Genomic DNA, 15827 nt, shown 5'->3' with positions numbered 1-15827 from the left:
ATAAAAAAATTAATCAGACTAATAATGTTATTTAATATAAAATATTACAATAATATGGCATGTTTTTCATATAACTTTATTATTATAACGTTGAATGCTTTATAGTTGGACTACGGATTTCTGTGTAAATTTATATTTTTGAGAATATAATTTAAAAAATAGAACCTGTGTCGAAGGTTGTTTTACTTACCAAATATTATAAAAAGTACTATATTACTTATATTATTTCATATTATATGCATTCTGTTATTGATAACAGAATGTTACTGTTATTGGTAACTTTGTACTTTCAAATTTCCTATAAATGCATAAAAATTCGTATTTTATTGATAATGAATCATTAACATTCGAACTGCATTATCGTTAAACTACAAGTAATAGCGACGCTATAAGTAAAAATGGCGATCAAGAAAAATCAAGTTATCTATTATATAAAAAGCATTCTCTTTGTATATATATAATTTCTCCGTATTCACATACGTAATACACACATGCGCGTAGGTCAGTGTAGTTAAAATGAAAAGCGCGAGACCGTAATTTTAAACTTTCAATTCGATAGAAGGGTTAACTCGTTACGTTTACGGTCTCCCCCCGCATCCTCGTAACTGCGTGCACAATGGCCGTGAGCGACGATAATGTTTGTCCAGTGAGCGGCACGGGGAACGTAGAGAACCGGTCAGTTACCTGAGAAACACTGTAGTTGGTAGCAGGACGATCGTTAACCTCAGAATTCTTCTGTGACACGGTATATCTGGTAGATCCACAGCAACGGTAGCACGTGGGGATATAAAGGTGGCGGGAAACAGCGCATCGAGGATGAGCAACACTTAAAAAGTTTCGAGTTTCGCGGCTTTTCCGGCACTCGATTATCAAAATGTGTGAACAAGTCGAATACGATGCAGTGTCTGCTGTTGATTCTGTGTATCATTCACATGATCGTGACTTCGGAAACCACCGACGAAGAACGAGGTAAGAACTTCAAGTTTAAACGATTGTCATTGTCAATTATTTTCTGCATTTGATTCACGATAGACAGATCAGCTCTTCTAAATTTGTCTAAACTTTATTAAATATCTGAAAGATTCGTAAAATGTAATAGAAACATATTTACGTGGAGTTGGTGGAGTTAAAATAACGTATTTATTATTCATTTAAAACGCCGTAAGTTTATGGTGATTGGATTTTGACAAAATTAAAGAGATCGCAGAATAGATAATCGGTATAGGTTTCTGATATGATCCAATTAAATTGTTTAAATTCATATTGGTATATTGTACTTGTAATTCTGAAGAATCAAGCAAAAGAAGACTAACAATAAGTAAAGAAATTGAAGTTAGCAAACGCACAACATGAATTCATTTTATTCGTCCTTCACCTTCTCCATTTTTTACAATTTTGACTCAAAGAAATGTAATGAGGATAAATTGTAACAAGGCCGTAGTACAATAACTTAAGTGCATAAAATGGATTAATTTAAACACTAATTTGCTTATTCGAATCACGATAGTCACCGTTTGGAAACTTATTTATTTCGTAAAGTTATTTATTTCGATATGATTACAATTATGTAATTATAACGGGCATATGCAAAGAAGTTCATGCTCGGTCACTACACGAATTACCATCGAAGAAATGTTTACTATAAAGGCGACGGCAAGCTCGTAAAAGTAGCACCAAAGCGTGGTGAATCGGGACACAGTCTACATGGTAACCAGTCAAAGCTGCGACTGTTGGATTAACGGTGAAATTGTCTCGTCGAAACGATCACGCGTATTATCACATGTGTATTTAGCATGAACGTGTTGTTAATATACGTTACAATGGTCGTACTCCTGTGAGATCGATCGATCTATTTTCTGGGGATAAAACTTATGGCTTTGAATCGCTGATCAAGGTTGAAAATCGATTGTCCCATTTCTCTGGACCGGTTTGACGATTGTCAAGCAGACCAAAACGAGTTTCCATTAATCTTCGATTTCGCCTGTATTACACGCATGCGTAGAAAATAATTAAACGAATTCCATCTTGGCTACCTAGCGCCCCCGTATTACTCCTCTTTTTGTAGGAAAGTCCGTTTCCATGGTGAAATTGGCTCTCTTCCTCGTGACATGTAAATCTATGTTAAGGATTCAAAGATATTTGTAATCTATGGCGATCTTGTGTTACCTAAGGATCGTGAGTGTGTAGAATGTAACGGGAAGATCTTGTCTAAAATGATTCTACTTTCTTTGTACTATATTAGTATGGACATGGATATTAACAAGAAACATGAATTGTTAGCGTATATCATGGTTAATTGCTCCGGAGTACCGTAACAAGATTCTACAGGATCTTCCGCAACAGGACGAAGCCATAGTTCTAAAACAGTAGAAGATAAACGAAAATTTCATTAGACAAAATTAAATGGCTTCGAGTAGTTTATTATGTGGTATTAGTAAACCGAGGTGATCCTGAAATTTTTGAAACTTCAATTTCGAAATAATCACATGAGTACATACATACATATATTAAATGATGTACTATTCGAAACTATTTAATTTTTCCTATAAACCTTAAGAATCTCTAGGAGCATCATAATAATTCTTTTTTATTTTGTTATACTAGCAATCAGAATACAATTCTATGAGCTAATTTGTTGACTAGATACTGTCTACAGTACCATATGTATATGTTGTGATGAAAACTCATAAACTGACGATTACCATTCAACCATCTATTAAATCCGCTGGTCGATGTAATGATAAAAAAGAAAACCTAATTTCGTTGATGAAATTTTTGTCAATCCTTTACAGTTTTAAAGCTATGGTTCCAGTTTAGTTATAAGAAAGGTCCAACATATTTATCATGGTGAAAAAATCTAAGAAACGATTGTCATTCGAAACAAATAGCAATTAAATTATCTTGGGCAAATCTAAACAACGGGATAATTATCCCAGTGACAACGTAAGCGCCGCATTAAAGTAAAAACAAACAGAAACTTGTTCCCGTTCACGGCGCCTGCTCTTTAATTGCGGAAGTATAATGGGAAACATGCCGTAACACCAAATATGGCAACACCATGTATCGGTCCTACATAATAATTATGATTTCGATGTCAGGATATGAATCGACACGTGGATGCCAAGGGTGAAAGCTTTTCCTGTCTGTAATGATGAAATGAAAATCCCTTTGCGCTACTCATTGTTCTTCAATCTTAAAAAATAGTTCTTTTTTTTCAGTAGAATTCGAATATTTGAAGATTCCATCAGAATGAAATTTTACGTTTAATCAGAGAAGAAAATGAAATGGAAAGGAAAAACTGATGAAATTTTTCATAACGATTTATATTATACGAATGAATTATTACGACTTCTATCGTACTTGTAACAAGGTTATGAGAAAATAATTTATGAAATTTTTCATAAAGGTTTGCTAATTTGTAGCGAGATTCTGCGAAAGAAAATTTACAATATTTTTCATAAAGATCTGCGAATTATTACAACTTGGATCGAGCTTGTAAGGAGGTTTCGAGATCTTTAACGACTCATACGATACGCCGCTTTAAACGATGGTACATAACTGTTTGATCAAGGTTGAAATGTGAGAATGTGTGGAACGAAGATGCATACATTCACAATTCTTCTCACTCAAAATGAAATGAAAGCAGAATCCCCCTAGGCTTTTCCTTTTTTCTACCTAAATATATGTGGCACATACTGAAGCTAGCAGCTCGAACAAACTGGCTTTCTAATAAACATATTATGTTATCATCGGTAACGTCATTAGCATCAATAATCGTCATTGACATACGGGTACAATATTATGTCCGTACCTTCGCGTTTATTTTCCACTATATTGTACGTTTAAATCGTTTTATAGGGACGATACATTATCTTTTACTTTCAACTTTATATAAGCACGCACCTATATACGTGTTCAACTTCCTGTAGGTATTATTTGGCATCATTTATAGTGTTTAATTCATAATTTTGTCTCCACGGTAGAATTATTGTTATTATAGGTTTAGAATATCGCAAGCTGTATGTAATAATATAGTTTCAATCTTTGTAATTTTAATCATAGTTCTGCCACTGATATTTTAGTATAGTACAGTAAATTTATGTTATATTTGTGGAAATTAATATTACTTTTGTTTGCAACATAAAAAAGATAGTGAAAAAAGAATTATCTAAGTATAATCATCAAAATAATTCCTAACTTTTTATTTATTTAGTTTTATAAGATATTGGGCTGTAATATAAATTCATCTTGTTTTTATACAATATATGTAATGCATATATTACACATACGCATATAGAAAACAGATAAATTTATGTTACAACTTATTTTCATCATAATTTCATGTTATTTTCATTAAATTAAATTGCAGTAAAAGAACTAGTACGAGACTGGGCGCCTCTAGTATGGCTTGCACCTGGCGAACTATTTTTACCCCTTGGGGTACCTGAATTCTTGGATAACATGCAATCCGACGATGATTATCTTCGCACTAGAGTCGACGTAGGTAAATGACAAATGAAAAAAAAATCTTAAAATTACATTCGAAGAGATCCAAAACTGATACAATCGATTTTAATGAATTTTTATAAAATGCATGGAAAATTTATTTTATGGAATGATTTTATATCGGTAGAAGTACTGTTGAGGAATCGATCGTCGTTCCTATACGGCCGAAAACCAGGGGGCACAGTACCGGTTTACGCTGTGATCAAGAACTGCATTGTACCAGACGTTTCTGCGGACGTGATAAGCTTAAAGACTGTCAGAGACGAAAGAAAGTCGCGAAGAAAAGGGGACGAGACGTTGATAGCATCGAGGAACGTGCAGATAGACGATTTCGGCTCGTCCATGATCCTCACTAACGATCTTCCAGGAAAGATTTGGAAGGGCGATGGGAAACAGAGTTTAGAGGTACATATACTGAACAGGAATTCTTACACAGCAATAGCTATAACAGAGAGAAAAGTAGAGATGTTAAAAGAACGACATAAAAAAAGAAAGTTTCTGTTCTTTAATCTAGATGGTGGCTCTTAAAATAAAGATTGAGACGTTTGAAAATATTCTGAGGGTAGTGTGTAGGAGATTCTTGGAAATTATTCTGTCGACTAGTTGATCCAATAAATATTTATGGAATTGTTTGTAGAAACATGGCGATTTTGAAAAAAAGAAGAAAAAAGGAAACAAGTTCCGGAAGCTGCACTTTCACGTGACCTATTGGATGTTCTATCCGTTCAGTGAGGGAAAGGCAGTCTGCGTTCTGGATCTTGGATTTTTTGGTAGCTGGCCGATACCCACGGTGGGTGGGATATGCCTTGGAATACTCAAGGAATATGGCAACCACGTGGGCGATTGGGAACACATGAGTCTTTATTTTAAGGTAGGTGAACTCATGCTCATTCGATGAAAACAAATACTCTTATTTTGTTCTGAAAAGCATTTTCAAATGTTTTTTTAAATGACATGAGTCTAAAAATTGATAAATACGTATATTTTTCGCATTTTGAATTATTGTTTCCTTTTTAATCAAATTTTTCGTGCGTATTGAAGAAGATCATATGAAATCTCAGTATAGATCGGAATGTTTTAGAGATTATGTTTAATTATATTTATGCAATACAATATTTTTATTTTCTCATATAAAACCATTTACTTTTTTTTAATTCAGGATGCGAATTATCCTTCAGCCATGTACGTGTCCGCCCATGACGCAGGCGCGTTTTACCGATACGATTTACGAAGTGGAACCTTCGTTTACGAAAGCCAAGAAACACGAAAAGGCATCTTTCAAAAACCTATATTTCCCGAAAGAGTTTTCACTGCTGGTGGCTCCCATCCGATATTATTTAGCGCGAGAGGGTCTCATGGACTTTGGACGGCGCCAGGGAAGCATAAATTTGTCAGATTACCTCGCCTCTACGATGAGAGTGGTTTTGGTACCGCTTGGCCCACATGGAAGAAGATGGAATTGCTTCTAAAAGAGGACAACAACATCTTACCCAGTTGGATGACTTTTAGAGGCAAGTGGGGTAATCCTAGAAGTAACTGTCATCCTTTGGCTAGACTTGGTTTCAACATTTGCGAATTTGTTGACGGACCAACTGGTATTCCCATGAAACAGTCAAACTTCCGATGCTAACGATAATTAGAATTCTTTAACATATTCGCTGCTGTTGTAAAAAATAATATTGAGAGGAATTGCGACAATAAATATTAAAAGTAATGAAATATTACATGTCACATATGGTAGGGAATGTCTTAAGTAATCTCGTTTCTGAACGTAAAAAGTATTGGATTTTAATACGATTAGTACAATGCATATAGGAATACCACAGACGTGAAGAAATTATAGTTTCCTCAAAATCAGTTGATTACTGAAATTAATATACTATAAGAGTTGTTCCTAAATTTCTTCTTGATCTTGAACAGCAAATTAATTTTGAATAAACTATAACTTTGATCGTCGAGTGTAAGGTACAAACAAGGTTTAATATGGAATGATCGTTAATAAAAAAAAAAAAATGTTCGTTGGAATTGTTCATTTTAATAATTCGTGTCAGCTTAGCAAGATATTAGAAAACAGCATCATCATTCATTGCGAAACTTGCTTTTGATTAGTGATATATCCTTATCGTTTAAAATCTACGCTCAATGTAAAACGATAATAAAATACAATTTTGTTATTGCGGATAGATCGACGATAGATATTAAAAGATGTAATAGATTTATATATATATAGGCATTGCGTGATACGTTTTCGTTTAAGAAGGAACAGTAGGCAAATGCGGTACTTAGCGGTAATTCGTAATTACACATACATGTATATCGATGTGATCCTTCAAAAAAAAGGCCGATTAAAGGAACACTTCATTTCTTGCATCGAGATTATCGCAATAATAATACTCGATGCAGAAGGGGAAAGAACTCTTGCGGTTGTGATATAGGCCTGTACAATCAGACCAGATGCAATAAATTCAAAGAAAAGCTCTTTCTTTTTTTACTGAACATCGCATATTTCGAAAGTTATATCGTGCAGCTTGGAACAGGCTGTGTAGTTAAATTAATCTCGATAGATAAAACATTGCTTGCGCTATGCTTGAGATTGAACGTGACGTGCACATGTGATTCTTTTACGATTAAAACAGTGATCATTGATAATTGACCGCAACGACGAATTTCGCTGCAACGCAATCCTGCGTTTTGCATGATTAAATTTCGAAATAAGGAACGTTCTCGTGCATCAAGTTTTATCCTCTGTTACATTATACGTCCTCGACTGGATACGTGCGCTTCTTGGTATGCATCGAGCTCGGAATTTCTTCAGAGACTCTGTTTGCTTTGCATGCTTAAAGATGCCCTCAATTTCGTACCCAGCACCTGTGAAAAAAACACTCGACTCTTAGATATTCGAACAATAATATCATTATCAACGAGATCTACTCGGAGACCTCATCTTCGTTCGATTGCTCCACGCCGACACTGCGTATCCCGTTCCTTAACAATGGTCTGCCCTTGTCTTGTCCCAATACACGACTGTTCAGTTGAATCTTCAGTGGACTTCCACTCTTACAGCACAATATTTGCACCTCTTCCTTTAAGATCTTTTCTTTATATGCTAGCAATTCTATTTTTAATCTGTCGCAGAAAAAAAGCATATTATAATTAAAATTAGAGACTTTGTTATAAAAAGAAATAATGGTAGTTTGTTTACAAAAGCATAAAATCTTAAATATGCTTATATAATGATTTACTTTAGGCTTTCCTTTTCACTTATCAAGTCTACAATATGGCAATTAGGATTGTGAGTTCCGGTAACTATTGCCGGTACGGAACTCTTTCGTTCCTTATGTGTACACAAGTTCCAAGGTATCAAGAATTCTACGTGATATCTAGAACAAGTAATTACAGAATAAATTATAATTTTGAAAAAATTTCAAAATAGAATTTAGTTATTTAAGTTTTTATTATATAATTTGGATACATGTATATAAAAAGAAAATGTAACCTGTGATAAAGTTGTAGAAATCCGAGATGAGCATCTATCTGTCCATGTCGTTGCGGTTGTACCATAATATTGTTATCTTTCCCGAGGCTACTTCCTCCACTGAAGTGCACATGATGCTCTAAACATAAGTTTTAATAAACAATAAGTTTTAATAAGAATAACATGTACGCATTTGTTATATATCTTGTGTAAATTATGTAAATTCAATTCGTTATCGTTTATTTTTCCGAAAAACGATTGTGAAACGATTCTGTGCGTGAGATCTCTTTTTATTTTAATACAATAAAATGTGAACATATTTATTTTGTAGTAAACAAATATTAACGTAATGTTAATATATTAGGCGTTATATACTAATATTAATACACATAATACGGTATCAATTTAAGAAAATTATATTTATTTATAATATACAGTCTATTATTAGGATCTATTATATTGAAATGAAATCCTTTACGTATATTTGTATATAAAAGCCGGTCCCTTATTTATTATTGATCTGCCGGAGATCGAGAAATTTATTGGAATGAAAACATGTTTGTTGTTAATAAGACAATATGATAATATAATTAGACAATTAGGTAGGTAATTACGTAAACATAAATAAGGGAAATATGTTAGTCGACATTTTCGAACAAAATAACATATTTTAAATTTTCTTATAGCTATTTGTATATACAGTTTTGTATAGCAAATTATAAATCTTTAATACAAATTTTTCAATAAATTATACATTATAAGATACTAAGATAAATCTGCATTTTATATATTAAAACTTAAAAGAACAAAATTTGGCCCCATGTGAATTTTGTTTTAACATTATTGTCCTGTAATGTTATCACAATATTATTAGTAACTGAAATCAATAACTTTTCTACCTTCAATAATAAAACATTTAATTGCATTTGCCTAACTTCATTAATTTCTAAAATAAAAAATTAAAAAAATGTATTGAACAGCTGGACACCTTATAATGGTTTACATGATGTAAATTTTCGTTTGAGCTTTATCATTTAATACTGATGCATATATGTATGTATGTATGTATTATTATTAATTTCCGATATAGAATTTAAAACATTTCAAAGAAACAGACATACAACAAATCAAATATTATGTGAAACTGTGTATATAAAATATGAAATACAGGTAACAAATGAAATTTTATATTAGCGACGTACAATTCCGAGGTATAAAAAATATAAGGTTATGAGTAACCTTAATATGTACATACATTGATTTCAACGAATTAATATTATCAATAGTACACAATATCAAGACAAAATATAATATGCTATTTATTAGCCACAAAAATCGTATTAGAAGTACATGAATATAAGTATTATTTAATTCATATCTACATATACTGTTATACTCAGGTGACATCATCTCTGTCTACACTATCGTGAAGTGTGGATGTGACGAACATTTACTTTTTATTCGATAATGTACAATATTTATCGCGTTATAACAGTTAGATCAATTTTTCAATTTATGGAGTGATAAAACTCGAATGTTGATTAGATATCAGCTGTTGGCCAAGGTGTAGTAAATTATATAAGGTTACATAATAAAAGGAATTAACCTTGACAAGTATAGAAAATAAAAGTGGGAAAGCCTAAAAAAAGAAAGACAAATCGAAATGTTTCGAATGCATTAACAGTATAAAGTCCTTTCGATATTAGATACACCATACTTTCGAAGTGGCGCGCTTTCAAATGACCCAATTAGGAACGTATCATAACCTAATACGCCAACCACTGACCGGCTTTGAACAAACTATCGAAACATAGGATATTCTACGAAAATTTCAATCTGTAATGAGCATAATGATATTTCGGTTATTTAAAAGATTAATTAATTAACTCTCGCCAAGTTTCAATGGTATACATTCGTACTGTAAAGAATATAAAAGGATGAACCTTAATAGAGATAAAAATGACTGTACAAAGGAGAAATGCTTATGTATCAAAGTAAAAATTTTTTACCTTTATCTCCCATGTTTTATAAGGCAATGTGGCAGTTGTACTTTCATACTACACACAACTAATTTAATATTCTGTAATGCAACGACTAAGCTATTGTTTAATGTGTTGGTGCATGTATGAGCATAGACGTCTTAACGCATCAAATAGTTGGAACCCTCGATACTGATGGCAGCACTGTTTTCTGTCATTTAAAAGAATCCTGTTCTCATATTTTACCACATTTTTTTTTTAAATAACGTAACAGAATATACCGGAGAAGATCTTTGACGAAATGGAAATCCTAAGTTGAGTTAATAATAAATAAATAATAATCTATAAGTTAATTATGGTATTGACGTATATTGTTCAAACGAGAAGGATTTCATTAGTCGAAAAATAAAAGTTATTCATAAAATGATAGAAAATTGGAGAGTAATAACAATGACAATTAAAATAAAAGCTTCCAACATTGATCTATATTCACTTTATATCACAGAATATGTAGGAAATGTCCGTACGAGAACGTATTATTAAATATAAATGTATTTCTATTTAAACTTTTGTTGCTTGTAGTTCACTTCAATTGATTCAAAGAACTATTTAAAATGAATATTTTATGTACGTTCATGTCACTGTTTTGCTGGTGCTTATCCAGCCACAAAGAGTTATGATACGTTTAGACTGTGGTTTAGGTGGTTTAGACTACTTTAGACCACGATCGTGTCATAGTTTAGATCAAGCCTCACTAAACGAACGAATGCTTGTTCTCTCCCCACTCTACTAAAATTAAAGAATAAAAGCGTAAGCGAGCATGTGTTCACCGAATGAATAAGCGTATGATTTCATGGCGCATTCTTGCACATGTTTGGTTACGTTCGAATGACAGCTTCACTTTCCGTTCTGTTCACTTTAAATGACAGTTTCTTTCGTCATAAAGGCATAACCGAATGGTTTTTATTTTATATTTTATTAAAGTGGGGAAAACAGCGAGGGTTCATTCACGAGCATTGGCTTGGTGTAAACTATGCTAAACGCACCATTATGATACATTTATGCCACTGTTATTATACATAATTGTATGTTTATAATTCGTCTCAGTATCTTGACGAGGATGGTAAATGTAATTTCTGCCTTTTCCAATTCCACAAGATGAAATCGTTTATATTGTACAATTACATTTGTCATTTCTCCTGTGCAATGGCTGAATCTCGAGAAATTACCTCAAACTCTCCCTATCGGTTCTTCCCATGAATCCACTTGCATAAAAATAATATATTATTATCATCCTAGAACAAAATAGAAAAAATTTTTTCAGTATTATTCCAGTGCATAGTTTCATTCATCCTTATCGGTTACGAGTTAATGCCGCATAACAAAAAGAGCTATTCAATTTGCAGTTTCATTATACGTCAGTGTATTAAGAATTGAATCAATTTGAGATATTCTCTTTTGGCACTCTAACTTTGGCCTTCCTTTCGTGTTAATTTATAAGATCATAGACTCGTATTTGCTATAGCCATGAGAATTATGAAAGTATACTATCTATACTTTGATTATTCGCTTACTTGAATTTTCATTAAATATTGTAATTTAAATGTACGTAAATTAAAATGTATGTAAATTAAATATTTAATTAATTAAGACGTAAAATTTAGTGAATAAAGCCACCAGCGATCATTCTACATAGCGATTCTTCACCGTGATCTTAGGATCTTCACTTCGGATAGAGAATAAAAACCGTATGCCAGACAATGAAAGCGACAATGACAGTGAGTGCGATGAAATTCAGGAAAGTGTATTGTGCAAGAAATTATTATGCAGGCTCTGCCGATCGTGCTCATCAAGATCAACTTATACAGCAAGCTTGTAAAATCTAAAATTACAAGTATGAAAAAGCAAACAATTATTTAAATAAAATTCAGCTTTGTTCACATCATCCCTTTATCTAAGAGAAGCTACTCTTTTACGAGGCTACTCAAATGCTTCTAAAAACGGAATAAATTATCTAGATATATTTTTGTTCTTCTTTAGATGTTAACAAACGTTCTCTTTTCTAGCAAATGTATTCTGATAGCTGGCAAGAGGCGAAATATCGGTATACTTCCATCCGAAAAATACAGTACCGCTTGCAGGCACCCAATGGAGGGAGAAATTATAGGACGTGTCATTATTAATGATTGTACCTATAACTATAAAAACTCAAGCAACATATAATGCGTACTTAGTTCTTAGTGAACATTCAATATACATCTTTCTTACACGAGCTCTACGGCAACTTCAAAAGGAAGATGAAGACTCTCGTTGTCGTCTTTGCCTTCTGCTTAGTCGGAGCATTGGTAAATTTTGACATTTTTTACTCTTCTCGTTCCTTCTGTCATCGTCTTGGTTGCAATCATCTAATCTTTTTAATAGACTGTTTCTTTCTTTCATATATAATCTGTATCAATGTTTTAAATTCTTATATTTTTGTCGTAATCGTTGCATAGTAATCTTATTAATTTTAATCGTACAACTGAATTACTTTCTGAAAAAATTAAATTTCGAGTATTATAATTCATAATTATTTCGGTGTTGGAAATTCATTGCAAATATCGTCGTAAAATAGATAATATAATCTCACTATTTTTAATCGAATTGAACGATAATTTCGTGGCTTGTTATTTTATGATTAAAACGATGTGTAAAAAACAATTCATCGATTGAAAAACCAGGACTCTTTTAATATCTAAAATAAGAGAAATATAACAATTCGATCATAAAATTTCTTCTCTTTGATTTTCTGAAAGGATCTAATAACTCTAAAAAGTAGAGACGTGTGAAAACTCGAAAGTATCAGGAATTCGACTTGATCCCGAGAAAAATTCTCGGTCCGAAATTTTCGGGTTCTCTCGACTAAAAAGTTAACTATCTTATCGAGAAAAGTTATTCATATTCGAATTATATGTTTACAAGCTGCAAACTCTAATCATTTAAACAGACTATTAATAACATTTCACCAAATATTTATTTATATTTTAGAGCCTTTATGATATATCCTAATATTTTCAGGCTCTCTCAGATCTCAAAAAAGCCCAATTGGCACGATTTAGGACATCTTGCGCCATAGAAACTAGCATTAATCTACGTAAGTAGCAAACAACAAAATAAATTTTAACTAAAATGAATGGAAAGCCTTAGTCAATATTATTCGGTTTTCAGAGTTAATAGAAGACGTGAAGAGACAAACTATACCTATGAACGACGGGAGACTTGGCTGTTTCACCTACTGTATTCTGAGGAAGATGGGTATCGTAAGTAACGGAATTATTTCAATTAAATTATACAAAATATTCTTTAAATTAAATTATATAAAAAAAAAAAAGAGGTAAAACTTCTGTTTAGGGGACTAACCTCCAGTGACCTTGAACTTCACATAAGTTATGAAAGTTATCCTCCTGGTTAACGTTTATAAAGCTTTAGCCGCCGCTTTTTGTTTTTTAAAAACACATTAATAAAATAACTTTTATAAGTAAAACGTACCTTTTCGACGCTGAGTACACATTTAACAAGTCAACACGTAGTATATACATGTGTGTTGTATACAGATACTCCCACACTTATCGTTTTGTTTTTGGGTTAGGTTTGGGTTAGTTTGTTCATTGTCTGCTGCGCAATTTAAATTACTACCCAAACCTCCTCCATGTCAGAGAAAGAAACGCACAAAATCCCAGGAATTGCGAACGAAAAAAACACAGGAGTAATCCCGAAAAGTATTCCAAACTTCACCAGAAAACGCGATGTGACTTCTGCTCAGTGCTCTGAATTTCAACGTGGGAAAAATTCAAGAAAGCGCGCGTAACTACGGGAATACCTATAAATATTTTATTGTAAGTACATTATCATAAATAGATTGGGGTTAGGTTTGAACATTTTTATTTAACTCTAGTTCATATGAAAAAAGACAATTATAAACATAGCATTTGTATTCCCTTTTCACACGAAGCGCAAATAGCTTTTTAAAAGACAACGCGACAGCTAAAGCCTTTTGAAGATCACACAGGACTCGGTAACATGTATGAAGATCGAGGTCAGTGGAAGTGATGAAGAAAATATCTATGACAGATGTTCGATGTTTTTTCCGTTTATATCAATACAAAAATATTTCTTCAAATTTTGTTTCATATTTCGTCTTACATAAGATACACATTTTATATAAGTACATTCTTTATCGTTAGTTGACTATTTTGTTTATCAATATAAATAGAGAAAAGTATTTAAATATTGTCACAGAAAGAAATCCCATTAGACATTCTCGCCCTATCCATTTTTTATAAAGAGTTCGATTTACATTCTTTTACATTAATTAGAAAAGGTTATGAATACAAAAATTAAACTAATATCGAAAAAATTGATTCCAGGATTTCTATATTGATAAGGCATCTTTTACTCTCCTTTATAAATTATAAATGAAGTCTTAAGTTCTCTTATAGAGAAGAAAGTGAAAAAAATATTATTTTTATTTCTGCAATACAGGTAGAGGAGAATGGAAACCTCTGGATAAAAAATAATGTTGCCAGACACCAGCTGATAGTCTGGGGAAGCCCCTGGCATACAGCTAGTAAACTTGTCAAAAAATGTCAAAACATCAGTAAGTAAAAAATTGTTATTACAAAATCCGTCTGTATTTTAAATATTATATAAAATTTTTAACAAATTGCTTTCCATTTAAACACTCATGAAAAAATTTAACTTGTTAATAATAAGCAAAAAGTTTAATTCTTCATTTTAATTATTAAATAAAATTTTTAGTAAATTAGTTATCACTTGAAATGTATAATTTAATGATTCCTATTTATGGTTATTTCAGCTGGTGCCAACGAATGTAAGAAAGCTAGTAACTTGGTAGGGTGTTTCATGAAGAACAAGAGCTCCTATAAGAGACTTCTACATATTACTAAACTGCTAAGTTCTAATGAATAAGGTGTCTACGATTTTATGTACTACGAACAGGTATATAACAACTCTTTCTGCGCATGCGCTTTGATGGCGTATGTCACGTATGTACATATACTACATAATTATGATTATAGCATACAAAATATTTTAACATTTGTATTAGAAACGTAAAGCATACGACTTATATGAAACAAAATACAATAATGTAAAAAATGCAAAATTTTAATTTTAATTTCAATATTATGAAATTTCAAAATGAAAGTACATACGTTAGGATATATCGATAGATATATTTTATATAGTCATGATCAGCATCATTTTGTTCGTAAAAATTTGAACAATCCAACTGAAATTATGTTATAACAATGAAATAAAAAGTATAAAAGCAAAAGTACGTTTTTTGTTTCGGCAGTTCATTAATAATTGCGTTATCGTCCCGTTGGTACAAATCATAGATAACACCGGGAATTGTTTCGAGCGATTAGTTTCGTGGAATAGTGGAGATAGCTCGTTAACAAATTCAGAAGGATTTTGTACTTACTAGGTGTGTATGGATATACGAAATTATGACCACGGAGCAGGCTTGGAAAAACGCATATGAAATAAGTCCGGCTATGTCTTTCACAAGAATAATCAAGCTCAGGATAAGTCGCTCCAACATCACACATTCTCATCTTATCAGAAAACAGAATCCGGTGCCCTGTGAATACTGCAACACCAACAACACCATCGGACATTTACTTTGCTATATTTGCTCTACACTGCACCAAATTCAAGGACACAAGGTGCAACTTAAAGATATTCGACAATATATAATCATTTTTAACTAGTAGAATATAGATGCAAATTAAGCATGTAAATATTTATAAATTTTAACATTTATAAATTTATACAATACATGTAACTGTAGTCACGAATATCTT

General features: G+C 32.2%; 3 protein-coding genes across 12 annotated transcripts; 2 read left to right on the top strand and 1 right to left on the bottom strand.

Annotated features, from left to right (window-relative positions):
- Positions 1–397: 397 nt before the first annotated feature.
- Positions 398–6645, top strand: LOC126870077 (uncharacterized). 7 transcript variants are annotated; one of them, XM_050627529.1, is made up of 6 exons: positions 1159–2444; positions 2793–3141; positions 3222–4504; positions 4634–4911; positions 5144–5377; positions 5666–6645. In XM_050627529.1, exons 3-6 carry the CDS (start codon positions 4462–4464, stop codon positions 6134–6136), a joined length of 1026 nt encoding a protein of 341 aa, XP_050483486.1. In that variant the 5' UTR covers positions 1159–2444; positions 2793–3141; positions 3222–4461; the 3' UTR covers positions 6137–6645. The 7 variants fall into 7 exon arrangements, with proteins under 7 accessions (XP_050483479.1, XP_050483486.1, XP_050483485.1 ...); XM_050627528.1 differs by having other exon boundaries at positions 1159–3141; positions 3222–3752; positions 4370–4504; XM_050627525.1 differs by having other exon boundaries at positions 1160–3141; positions 3222–3550; positions 4370–4504.
- Positions 6279–12375, bottom strand: LOC126870113 (UPF0687 protein C20orf27 homolog). 3 transcript variants are annotated; one of them, XM_050627587.1, is made up of 7 exons: positions 12229–12375; positions 10454–11255; positions 9991–10171; positions 8003–8120; positions 7749–7886; positions 7446–7632; positions 6279–7374 (listed from the first exon to the last, which is right to left on the bottom strand). In XM_050627587.1, exons 3-7 carry the CDS (start codon positions 10001–10003, stop codon positions 7318–7320), a joined length of 513 nt encoding a protein of 170 aa, XP_050483544.1. In that variant the 5' UTR covers positions 10004–10171; positions 10454–11255; positions 12229–12375; the 3' UTR covers positions 6279–7317. The 3 variants fall into 3 exon arrangements, with proteins under 3 accessions (XP_050483544.1, XP_050483545.1, XP_050483546.1); XM_050627588.1 differs by lacking the exons at positions 9991–10171; positions 10454–11255 and having other exon boundaries at positions 12229–12374; XM_050627589.1 differs by lacking the exons at positions 9991–10171; positions 10454–11255; positions 12229–12375 and adding an exon at positions 9237–9383.
- On the top strand, positions 12166–15600 carry LOC126870114 (uncharacterized). 2 transcript variants are annotated; one of them, XM_050627591.1, is made up of 6 exons: positions 12166–12305; positions 13018–13093; positions 13168–13259; positions 14482–14596; positions 14816–14958; positions 15449–15600. In XM_050627591.1, the coding sequence occupies exons 1-5, from the start codon at positions 12258–12260 to the stop codon at positions 14926–14928; spliced, it is 444 nt and encodes a 147-aa protein (XP_050483548.1). In that variant the 5' UTR covers positions 12166–12257; the 3' UTR covers positions 14929–14958; positions 15449–15600. The 2 variants fall into 2 exon arrangements, with proteins under 2 accessions (XP_050483548.1, XP_050483547.1); XM_050627590.1 differs by lacking the exon at positions 15449–15600 and having other exon boundaries at positions 14816–15295.
- The last annotated feature ends 227 nt before the right edge of the window (positions 15601–15827 follow it).

The sequence above is a fragment of the Bombus huntii genome, chromosome 10, assembly GCF_024542735.1.
Source record: "Bombus huntii isolate Logan2020A chromosome 10, iyBomHunt1.1, whole genome shotgun sequence".
Taxonomy (NCBI): Eukaryota; Metazoa; Arthropoda; class Insecta; order Hymenoptera; family Apidae; genus Bombus; species Bombus huntii.
The sequence above is the reverse complement of the archived record's forward strand: the minus strand, read 5'-3'. Positions and strand labels throughout refer to the sequence as shown.

Excerpts from the sequence above, each read along its gene's own strand:
- LOC126870077 (XM_050627522.1), top strand. The coding sequence starts at position 897 with ATGCAGTGTCTGCTGTTGATTCTGTGTATCATTCACATGATCGTGACT. Across the intron at positions 970-4,369 it reads AACCACCGACGAAGAACGAG|TAAAAGAACTAGTACGAGAC; the intron begins GTAAGAACTTCA and ends ATTAAATTGCAG. Across the intron at positions 4,505-4,633 it reads TCGCACTAGAGTCGACGTAG|AAGTACTGTTGAGGAATCGA; the intron begins GTAAATGACAAA and ends TTATATCGGTAG.
- LOC126870114 (XM_050627591.1), top strand. The coding sequence starts at position 12,258 with ATGAAGACTCTCGTTGTCGTCTTTGCCTTCTGCTTAGTCGGAGCATTG. Across the intron at positions 12,306-13,017 it reads TCTGCTTAGTCGGAGCATTG|GCTCTCTCAGATCTCAAAAA; the intron begins GTAAATTTTGAC and ends TAATATTTTCAG. Across the intron at positions 13,094-13,167 it reads AGAAACTAGCATTAATCTAC|AGTTAATAGAAGACGTGAAG; the intron begins GTAAGTAGCAAA and ends TTCGGTTTTCAG.
- LOC126870113 (XM_050627587.1), bottom strand. Across the intron at positions 7,887-8,002 it reads TTTCTACAACTTTATCACAG|ATATCACGTAGAATTCTTGA; the intron begins GTTACATTTTCT and ends TACTTGTTCTAG. Across the intron at positions 7,375-7,445 it reads AGCAATCGAACGAAGATGAG|GTGCTGGGTACGAAATTGAG; the intron begins GTCTCCGAGTAG and ends TTTTTTTCACAG.